Raw genomic sequence first — 12,037 nt, forward strand, 5'->3', positions numbered from 1 at the left:
GTATTATATTGTATTTAAAATAAATTATTTTACACCTTGCATGAAATAACGCACCAGATAATAAAACTCTATTTAATAAATCGGATAGAAACATAAAAAGTAGGTGATTTGACCGTGACGTCCGTGACGTCACGATGTAATGTTTCATATAAATTCCATATTAGCAAATCGTTTTACAGTTCTAAAACAGTAACTGATTTGACTAGTAGGAAAATACCCTATTGTCTATCTTCGTCTTACAGGTATTGCTAAAAAGAGACTTATTGGAAAATCGTCTCAGCAGGTACGGTAGAAATTATTAATTCATGACCAATGACCTTTTATTTATGTAGACGTGTGACGTTCATAGTTGACAAAACTAAAATTTGATCCAACGATTTTGACAACTTGACAGGTTGGCGTCACCCATACGACTAACTAAATATAGGTTCCGGAACCTATATTTAATGGCTCACAATCGTGCGCCTGGTACCATATCTACCTCAATTTACTTACATCTATGTTCATGACCCATTTCGTACTTTGTCACAGTGACAATCAATATGAAAGTCGCTAGAGACCTCATACTATTGTTACTGTGACAAGGTACAAAATGGGTCATAAATTAAAACTTTCGACTAATGAACTTTCATTAAAACATTGCTTAAAATCAAAACTTAGAACGTAATCTCACATTTCTTCCTTATTTTAGAACCATCGCTGTTGTATCACGAATATTTTAGTAAAGAGCTGATCCTCAATCCAAAATAGGTAACAGTCGAAAGTTTTAATTTATGACCCATTTTGTACCTTGTCACAGTGACAATAGTATGAGGTCTCTAGCGACTTTCATATTGATTGTCACTGTGACAAGGTACGAAATGGGTCATAAATTAATACTTTCGACCGTATCTACTGAGACGATTTTCCAATAAGTATATTAGTAGACACAGCTCTCAATCAATCTCCTGAAACAAACAACCTAAAACAAAATCATAAAAGGCAAGGACATAAATCAAAAAGGCGTCGCGGGATAAGCAAAGTTGTTTTTTTTTTTGCCACGAAAAAGAACTTTTTAACCAAGCTCAAGCTTTGACTCGACGCAAAAAAGTCGAAAAACTCGGAAACAGCTAAGCTAAAAGTTAATTTCTATTAAAACTTGTTGACAAATCAAAATATCGACACCTGTTTGTGCCTGCTTGTTCGCCGAACGGAACCTAGTTCTGCTAATGTCGACAAATTATAAAAATCCAGTTAGCAATTTCCGATAGACGGAAACGTGATAGGTAATTAAAAGTTGGCGACATTGGCAGCGGAATATTTTGCCTGTTGAAAACAAGCGACGAATAATAATAAGGACTGATCAATTTCTGATTTTGACAAACTTGCGTTTCTCTGGAATGAAGGTCTATTTTGTATGGCGCTTTAACCTCTGCTTATGCTATAACGCCGCCCATGAACAAGGTGAAAAAGTTTCGATAGGTGGCGTTTTCAAAGCTACCTAAAAATATATCTGGGACTCGTTCAGAAGAGACCTTTGTTCGAAACAATATTTGTCGTAAAGTAAAAGAAACGTTACCCCGTGTAGCGATTAGCAGTGTTTATTATTTCCTCATCTCTACTGAAAACTAAACGATGAAGCCTAAGTTAGGAACCAATCTGTTCAATGACCGAAGCAAATTTCCATTCACGATAGTTCATAACGCGTGATGAATTAATATGCACTCGATGAGTGTACTTCCTGGGTGATAAGCTGCATATGTAAAGTAGGTGTATTTTGTAGCATGCAGGTGAAAATGCATTACGTTGAGAATGCGTTACATACTTAAATACCGACCAATATTATGTCGGGCTAGGCCGTCTATTTAGGGTTATACACAACCTTTCAAATAACTATATAACGAAACGAATCAACGATGAACTATATATGTAGGTACCTTGAGTACCCCGACTTCCGTAAGTAGGTGAGGATTTTTAAGGTATAAGCACGTTAATCGGTTGTACTTTTTCGTGCGTGATTAATATTTAATGCCAAATACAACTTGAAAGACACCAACAAACTCGGTCCTTATTGTCTACGGAACGCTAAAAACGAGTCGGAATCCCAAATCCCAGTGCTGAGTACGGGATGAACGAATGCGATCCATCAGACGTGTTAGGGAATGCACGAAAACGTATGCACTCCCATGGTATGGTTATCATCAATTCAGTTACGAAGTGGCGCAAAAATAAATCGAAACTTTTACTGCACATTCCGCATTAATACGAAATCTACTTGGCTTAAAAGTGCCCAGCTAGTGAGCTTAACACTTTTCGAAGCAGACAAGCATTCACAAATCATTTATGGTGTGCTTTGTATAATTTGGCCTCGAAGATTATGCCTAGTCGAAGGTCAGACGTGTATTGGTCTGCGTCTGCCGTAAAGCTGCGTACGGATTGCGCGTACATTGGCACGCGTAGTCGGTTACGCGTGTCCTGGAACACCATGTCCGTACTTGCAGCTACGCGTACACTCTAGCGAGCCGCCATAGTTGGTTTTTGGTAACGCGTAGTCGGGATACGCGTGGACTGCGTATCCCGACTACGCGTAACCACAGGAACGCACTGTCCGTACGCAGCTTAACGAAGTGGATGGCAAGCGATGTGAATATAAACCCTTGCCCGAGCGTATCAGCTGCAGCTGAAACCATAGGAGCACCCGCTCTTAGGAAATCATTAGGAGCTTGGGACGGGACAAGATTATGTCGCCGGCGAAGCTTGTATTTTCACTTTTCAAGCTCGAAAAGTTTGTCTTTATGCTCAAGTCTAGCTCCTAAAAAAATCTGATCGGTCCAGATCTTCCTCCTCAGATAAAAACACCTCATTGCTTTTAGATTGAATCCGAAAATATTATACCATTAATATACGAATACTGTGTCGGTAGCAACCGTCTGCAATCGTAGCAGTATTATTGTTATCATTTACTTGTATGTAAATTATTTTACAGTATTTTATGGGATGACAGCTGCTGGCGTCATATTTAACGTTAATTATATCGTAGAATTTGCGTGCTGCAAACAACTCTCGGTCAAGCGTTATATTTAAGGGAACATTTTAATTATTGCCTAGCTGCACAGAGCCAGCCACGTGCATCCCTGACAGTGACATAACGGCCATGAGATGAACCAGGCTGCAGGGACCGATTGATATGAATGGACGAAAAATACACTAATGCCTTATTGATTAGACTGGGAAAAGATTCAAAATACCCCTATTCAACAAAGCTTATTGGCGACTAAGAATTATTATTTCATCTTCAGGACAGAAGAGCATATAAGATTATTCACGAAGAAACGAAAGATTGAAATAACCTTCAGCTTTTAATCGTGGGAAAAATAAGTAATGTTTCTAATAAAATGTAGCGAATTCACAAATTACGGGGAAAGGGGACGACCGGTTCTAAATACAAACGTAGGCCCCGTAAACGTAGAAAATATTTTTAATTTTTTATGCAATTTGTATACCTATATTAATCATAGCTATGCTCCGACGATAACATAGTCCTGGCAATGGCCTTTTGGAAATTCCCTTTTATTTCCGTCTCTTATATTTTTATATAGAGAGGTGAATGGGTAGTAGGTACCCATCGGGATTAGCTCCCACTGAGCTTGCAGCGTGTTTAGTTAAATATCGTAGAATGTTTAGTGGAATCTAAAAGTAGACATCAAAATGTTACGTCACTTTTATGCGGCAAACAGCATTAGGTCGGTGTAAAGTTACCATCTACTCGACGCGGCACGGGTTAGGCGGTTATCACACTGATGCGCCAATATGACGGTCTAGCATGAGTTGAGTTTTCTCGCGCGACTCCATACAGTCCATACATCTAGCGCGACTTCAAATATGGACCCGAGCGCGAGAACGCAACTTATGATAGATAGACCGCATGATAACCGCCTAATTGGGGCTCGGCTCTATCTATACAAGAGCAAAGTGACTACCTAATACTTTTAATTAGATAGCTAAAGTATATTGGTCATTGGTTTACCGTTATAGTATAGATGACAGATGACTTCCTAAGCTTTCATTTTCCTAGAGAAAACAAAGCACTATTATTTTAATTAAGAAGCTAGACGTAAAAAATGTTAGATCTTTGAAAACCCATCACTAGCTCGACCGCTCGGTAAGAAATAATATATTCTGCACACATATATCAGCGCCTTTAGATAAGTAGATACAGGTACTTCCCAACACGCAAAGGGAGCAATAATCTTTACGTTCCTGGGCTGACTCCAACAATTCGGCGGGCATAATTAAACGAAATAAACACCAAATTACTCAGTTGTAAGCATTGTTTGTTTATTTTAGAGTTATGACTAGTAACTAGCTAACAAGTTTTATTTCAAGCCGTATTTCCGTGTGTTCATATAAAATTGAGACAGCTTCATTGTTTTACTGAACACACGCCTCGGGCATGAACCAATATGAAAGAAATCTCAGATAACGCATAATTTGATCCTTTAAATGTTGTTTTACATTTTTGTAATCGATATCTGCCCCAACAGCTTAATTGAACAATTTAAATTTAAGCGTCAAAATGGTAGCCGCCATGTTGATGACGTCACCCGATAAACACATCATTGGTTGTGGATTGTGGTTGTGTTGAATTCATGAGTTCAACGTATCGTTGTAGCTTTAGGTAAAAAACAACATAGTCAATATTAGTCATAGTATAAAAATAAAAACAATTTAAAAGTTTAATGATTACTTATGTAATGTAATGTTAGTCAACTTTGTCGTACACTATCCATTTTATTACACACAAAGTAAAATAACCTATTATAATTGTTGTGGTTCTTCATACCAAGTACAATGTATGTTTTATATGTCAACCTAATGCGTTTATATCGTAATAAAGACCAAATACACCGTGTTTTTATTGAATTCCGTTAACTTCGGGGTATGGTTAAGTACGTTTAAGAAAACTAAATGGCATAGCTAATTTCGAAAAAAAAATTTTTTTTTGCTTTTTTTTTCAGAAAAATTAATATTAAAAAGTAATTAAATGTAGCATATAGCGTTGTTGTAACACGGGCATTACATTTAACTAAACCAAACAATTGAAATCTGTGACATATCAATGTCAATTCGAACATCGATCGACCGAGATTTTACTTAAGTTTAGTAGCAAATGTATGAACTCATTCTAAACACTAATCAATATGTAAACCGGCCTTAAGGCAAGTGTACAAGCTTGTAGAGGCCTTATAGGAAAAAAATAAAATATTGATTATCTTCGAAATGGAGTTAATTAGAATATCGGTGTCTTTGGGAAAGTTACTTGATTTAAGCTCAAATATGCACCCTTGAAATTAACGGAAATCAAAAAAAACACGGTGTATAATACAATCGAACCAAATAAATATGACCAAATATAATCATTAACTAGAGGTATAAAATAAAATATAAGTAAGTATTAAAACAGACTGCGTTACGAAATGTAAACAAACATAATTGTTTGTCATATCACACGTCACATTTCAATTAGAAAGTAGGAGCGTGTGAAGAAGGCAGAAAAATTAATGCAACAAATTGTATTCAAACGAGGTTTTTAAAGAATAAACCGGTCAAGTGCGAACCAATTTTGTGATATTATTTTTATTCTATAAAATACAATGTTACAATAACTAGCGACCCACCCCGGCTTCGCACGGGTTAACAAACTATACGCCTAAACCTTCCTCGAGAATCACTCTATTGATAGGTGAAAAACGCATGAAAATCCATTCAGTAGTTTTTGAGTTTATCGTGAACATACAAACACACAAACAGACAGACGCGGCGGGGGACTTTGTTTTATAAACTGTAGTGATTGTAGTTACTGGTTAAAACATTATTTGGCATTGATGTGACCTAGGTCTTAACATGGCTTCCGAATATTGTAAGGAATCTTTCTAGTTGATTTTAGCTATAGTAGAAGAGCCGGCCGCAAATTTTCTAACCGACTTGATACCACGATGAAATGCACAATGGTTTCCCATAAAAGTGATGCTAAGACCGAATTCGATAGTCTGCCACGGCGGAACTTGCCGAAAGTACGAAAAAGAAGGCCACTTCCGGTGCGAAAAAAGGGGGCTGATTTAACCCATCTGATACCGAAATAATAGTTATGGCAGCAGTTAGAAATTTACATGTAGAGACAGAAAAGCGAAGTCTGCCAGTATTTTTTTTGCCGGAAGTGCTTGGCAGACGCTCTCAAAGGTGGCCACCAGGACCCCTAATTTAACCCATCTGATACCACCATGAAACCAATTCCAGTCGGTAGGCATGAACCCTCATGTCAGGAATATATAAGTCTGCCAAGGCTTTTCCTGCCGAAACACCTTGGCAGACGAGATTATGTGAGCAAGGTAACCATCGGTTACCCTACACTAACCCATCTGATACCACCATGAAACCAATTCCAGTCGGTAGGTATGAACCCCCATTTTAGGAATATATAAGTCTGCCAAGGTTTTTCCTGCCGAAACACCTTGGCAGACGAGATTATAAGCAAGATGACCATCGGTTACCGTACACTAACCCATCTGATACCACGATGAAACCAATTCCAGTCGGTAGGTATGAACTCTCAGTTCAGGAATATATAAGTCTGCCAGGGCTTTTCTTGCCGAAACACCTTGGCAGACGAGATTATGTTAGCAAGGTGTACATCAGGTACCCTACATCAACCCATCTGACACCAATTCCAGTCAGTAGGTATGAACCCGCATTTCAGGAATATATAAGTCTGCCAAGGCTAGGTCTTACCCATCTGATACCTTGTTTGACAAGTCCAGTCTGCCAAGTCAAGTCTGCCAAGGCCTTGGCAGACTTATATATTCCTGAAATGCGTGTTCATACCTACTGACTGGAATTGGTTTCATGTAACTGATGTACATCTTGCTAACATAATCTCGTCTGCCAAGGTGTTTCGGCAGGAAAGGCCTTGGCAGCCTTATATATTCCTGAAATGAGGGTTCATACCTACCGACTGGAATTGGTTTCATGGTGGTATCAGATGGGTTGATGTAGGGTAACTGATGTACACCTTGCTAACATAATCTCGTCTGCCAAGGTGTTTCGGCAGGAAAAGCCCTGGCAGACTTATATATTCCTGAAATGAGGGTTCACCTACCGACTGGAATTGGTTTCATCGTGGTGTCAGATGGGTTGATGTAGGGTAACTGATGTACACCTTGCTAACATAATCTCGTCTGCCAAGGTGTTTCGGCAGGAAAAGCCCTGGCAGACTTATATATTCCTGAACTGAGGGTTCATACCTACCGAGTGCAATTGGTTTCATCGTGGTATCAGATGGGTTAGTGTACGGTAACCGATGGTCATCTTGCTTATAATCTCGTCTGCCAAGGTGTTTCGGCAGGAAAAACCTTGGCAGACTTATATATTCCTAAAATGGGGGTTCATACCTACCGACTGGAATTGGTTTCATGGTGGTATCAGATGGGTTAGTGTAGGGTAACCGATGGTTACCTTGCTCACATAATCTCGTCTGCCAAGGTGTTTCGGCAGGAAAAGCCTTGGCAGACTTATATATTCCTGACATGAGGGTTCATACCTACCGACTGGAATTGGTTTCATGGTGGTATCAGATGGGTTAAATTAGGGGTCCTGGTGGCCACCTTTGAGAGCGTCTGCCAAGCACTTCCGGCAAAAAAAATACTGGCAGACTTCGCTTTTCTGTCTCTACATGTAAATTTCTAACTGCTGCCATAACTATTATTTCGGTATCAGATGGGTTAAATCAGCCCCCTTTTTTCGCACCGGAAGTGGCCTTCTTTTTCGTACTTTCGGCAAGTTCCGCCGTGGCAGACTATCGAATTCGGTCTTAGCATCACTTTTATGGGAAACCATTGTGCATTTCATCGTGGTATCAAGTCGGTTAGAAAATTTGCGGCCGGCTCTTCTACTACTAGATTCAGGGCACGCTTAAGGAGCTTAACTAAACAATTGACAGATTAGGTATGACATTTTAATGTCAATGGAGGGCACATTTTATTAGATTAATATGTCACCTTTAAATGTGTTGATTATATTAAAGAATTTTAAGACATGAGGGGCTTTTTTGTTGTTATTTTGTCCCGTTAGGGGGGAGGACTGTGAATTTATAGAATGTTTCATAGTAGATCTTCCTATTCATCAACGTCAGGGGTCGACAAACCGCGGCTCGCGAGCCGCATGTGGCTCTTTAGGGGTACGATTGCGGCTCTTCACGCGACTAAAATAATAACATCTTCTGTTCTTTTAAAACACTAAAACACCCTTTGCGACTCTTGGACATTCCTAAAACTGGCGATTTCAAGGTGATACTTTACCAAGGAGCCCTGAAGTCAAAGAATGGCTTTCGTTGTTTTATCAGTTTCTGTCGCTACATACTCTTCATCATAGGACCAGTGGTATCACAGCATTCAATTATCGCCGAAGTGGGCCAACTTTAACTTCCAACAGTTCCAAGATGCGTTTATAGGCAGAAAAACACAGAGACAAGTTAAATTAATACATATAAAATCTTGTATAAATAAGATGCCAAAACTTCCGTGAGACACGGACATATTAAATATATTAAGAACAGCGTTTATGTCGAGCGTTTTTCGACTTAAAATACGTGAGTGATCCGTTCTTAATATATTTAATAAAAATAAGATGCGTTATTATTTGTATCGTAAAATCATTCAGGCCTTTTCTTACGTTATTTAAGTAAGCCGCTGAACGCAGGTAGGCATTTAAATTAGAATCGTCTGACGAAGATGACTCACCGGCGGTCCGACCGGCATTTACATCGATAACGTATACCGACGACGGTTAGCTGTTGATATTCTATACGTGTGATCGAAGGCGCTCATAATACTAGGAAGGTGTCTGGACCATTCTGGTCATCAGGGTATTAGTATTAGCGCGCGAAAAAATTGTAACTAATTTAAGTATCAAAAAAATGTAAGATCTTATTTTTACCAACGTCATATAGGTTGACATAAAAGCTCTTTTTATGATTCGTTTTCTTTTGTACAAAAGATTTATTTATAGTTTTATTTATAATGGTGTCTACTACCACTGTAGTGTGTATGTGAGTCTTCACATAAACGAAATAAACCTATTAATCTCTATTCAAAATTATTCACAAATATTCAGTTATTTGTCGCCGATGCCAATGTGCATGGGATCAAATTGGTATGATAATGAAGTATAAAACAGCGTAATGAGGAACGGACTGGCATTCAATCACTAAAAATATCGTTAATTTGTTGTATCATTAATGCACAGTTGCCACCTGCGCGCGAACAGTTTGCGGTTAAGTGGCCAATGCACTTATGTTATGACTCATTTTAACCGAAACCTAGATCTCATTTCGCCTTTTTGCAGGGAAACTATGTATTGTGCGAATAAGGAAACCAACTCGCAGGGGTATCTAGCCACTGATAACTCGGTCATCGTGTCACCCCTATGTGATGCATTGGACCTGAAAGTAGCTTACTCGAGGATTTTGCGACATAACCTGTAGCAGTAAGCAAGAGTTCCACCAATATAATCCAAGTGCGCCCACCGCCACAATAGCTTAGATCCTGGACCCCTTATAGGTTTGCAAGCTGAGACTGGATTAGGTGAACGAAGTAGTATCAAGGGCAACTGCCGCATTGTTACCAGAAACCACACAAAACATGGAGTTCGCCCGATGAGCTCCAGTAAGCTAATACACTTTTGCCTCGTCTCTCGGAACGTCTTCTGAACTCATGAGGCGTATCTAAGCCTCAGGGTTAAGATCACACTCACCCTGTCGAACCTATCCGAAGTTCCCGCAGCCGATCTATTTGCCGACGCGAAGTTGGGCCCGACTATCAACACGCTCGACAATGAGGTGACGGAGTGCCGCGACGGATGCACGGCGTTGCACCTACGCTAACCTTGGCTTACCACGTAACAGGCGGAAGTCACCCGATGAGCTCCAGTGAGCTACATCTTTTGCCTCGTCACCTAAACCTGGATAAGAGCACACTCACCCAGTGAACCTATCTGGAGTTCCCGCAGCTGATCTTCTTGCCGACACGGAAGTTGGGCCCAACCATCAAAACGCCAGATAACAATCGCCTGGTGAGCTCCAGTGAGCTAAATCTTTTGCTTCGCCTGCCCATCAAGCGTATCAAAGCCTCAAGAGGACACTCACCCAGTCGGAGCTCCCCGAAGTTCCCGCAGCCGATCTTCTTCCCGACGCGGAAGTTGGGCCCGACCATCAACACGCCCGACGACGAGGTGACGGAGTGCCGCGACGGATGCATCGCGCTGCTGCCCACGCCGCGCCCGCCCACCGCGCCGGTAGCGCTGCAACGTGAAAAATGCTTTAACACTATGAGTTAAGATGCTGTGCATGGCAACTCTAATGCAAGGACTGGTTTCCTTGATTCAAGATTCCGGCTGTACACACTCGTCGAGAGACCCCAAGACAGGCCGAGTCGTTCTGTGTACATACTGCTCCCTTTTCGTCTCCCTCTTACTCGTCTCGTCTCGCCCTTCTCCGATTGGGTCGGAGCGTTGCCGACACTCTCGGCGAGAGGCTCTCGACGAGTGTGTACAGACAGCCGACATGGCCTGAGTGGACGCTCGAAGCGGAGCGTTCGGCGGGGCGTGCAGCGTGGCGTCGGGCTCAAGTGATTTGAGCAGCGTGCACTAAGGCCGCTCGTATATGTTTGTAACATACACGCCGCACGCCGCCCCGCTGCACGCCCAACTCGAGCGTCCACTCAGGCCTTACGCTAAGAGAAGGACGGCATATTTCATGAGGTTTAGCTGTCAAACATTATGACATGTATTGATAACAGTAGGACTTCTGTACAAAGTAGTTACTGTTGTCTTTTTCTAACGACCAATCCAGCACATATATTATAATGCATGCAGATACACACAATTAAAACACAACATATAAAAGTTTTCAAAAATATAAAACTCAAAATTAGTGATAAGTAAATCAAAATCAAATACTTAGAACAAAGCTCAAACATTATAAATCATATCTATGCGAAATCACAACATGCAAAATATCAATAAAGAATAAACAGCAACCCGATCTTTAGTAGAACTTATCCTGTTGCGATAAGGTTTATTTTACAAATAAATAATTAACTATTAATGCCAACTAATTTTAATAAATAATGAACAATTTGTTAGATAACATGCTCAGGATTCATAGTTGTCAAAGTGCCGGATTAACCAATAAGCAAACTAAGCACTCGGGGAACCATGTCGAGGGGGTACCAAGATATAAAGAATCAACCAAATTTGATGGGTGAGTTGGGGGGAGAAGGGTACAGAAATGCCCCCTTATTCCTAAATCTTACCAACCTCTTACAACCCTCTGTTAAACTTTGTCTCTTTCTAACAAATAGATAAGTCAAAATGAAAGGGACAAACGGTGATCAATGTTTTGTAAGAATTAACAAATATTTATGAATAATGTCATTAATATTACTGGAAGTAGAGGCTTATCTGTCACCTCAGAGTTTGTTTTTAATATGTATGGCCATGAAATGGGCTCCAAGGGTGGCACACGCTTACCCAAAAGAAGATTGTTCACTATTTACTGTTGAAGAGTCACAACTAGTCTCGCAGTTCCTAATAGAGATAGAATATAGTATAGTATAAGCATATATTAAATACATATAATATATTTGTCATAATAAAAAACAAGTTGGTTTTAAGATACATTACAAGGAAAATCTAAAAATGGCTGACAGCAGAAATAAAATTGTTGAAAGGTATTTATAGAAAAATTAAACTTATAAATATTAAATTCTGTAAATAAATATATAAACAAGGTAAGGCACTAGTGGTAAGCCTTTTGTTTCTCTTAATTTAGGCTGTAAATAAAATAATTAGTAAACTCTTACATAGCTGCTGTTTTTGGAATTTTTGATCAAGAAATAATGTTACATAGAAGATTGTGTGACTGACTGATTAATTGATTAGTATGAATAATTTTGAAGTAATCATTAGTAGCCAAAAATATTCATGCCACAAGTGGTAAGGATAA

The 12,037-nt window shown here is 39.7% G+C and overlaps 1 protein-coding gene across 9 annotated transcripts in view; it reads right to left on the reverse strand.

Annotated features, from left to right (window-relative positions):
• Positions 1-12,037, reverse strand: part of LOC134798691 (casein kinase I) — a 49,712-nt gene that overhangs the window by 33,094 nt on the left and 4,581 nt on the right. For 6 of the 9 annotated variants that reach the window (XM_063771061.1, XM_063771064.1, XM_063771063.1 and 3 more), the window contains one exon: positions 10,178-10,332. In XM_063771061.1, coding sequence (XP_063627131.1) covers positions 10,178-10,332 — 155 coding nt within the window. Of the gene's footprint in view, positions 1-10,177; positions 10,333-11,562; positions 11,620-12,037 lie in introns of all 9 variants that reach the window. The other 3 variants (XM_063771065.1, XM_063771062.1, XM_063771066.1) reach the window with 1 other exon arrangement.

This window comes from Cydia splendana, chromosome 17, assembly GCF_910591565.1.
Source record: "Cydia splendana chromosome 17, ilCydSple1.2, whole genome shotgun sequence".
Classification (NCBI taxonomy): domain Eukaryota; kingdom Metazoa; phylum Arthropoda; class Insecta; order Lepidoptera; family Tortricidae; genus Cydia; species Cydia splendana.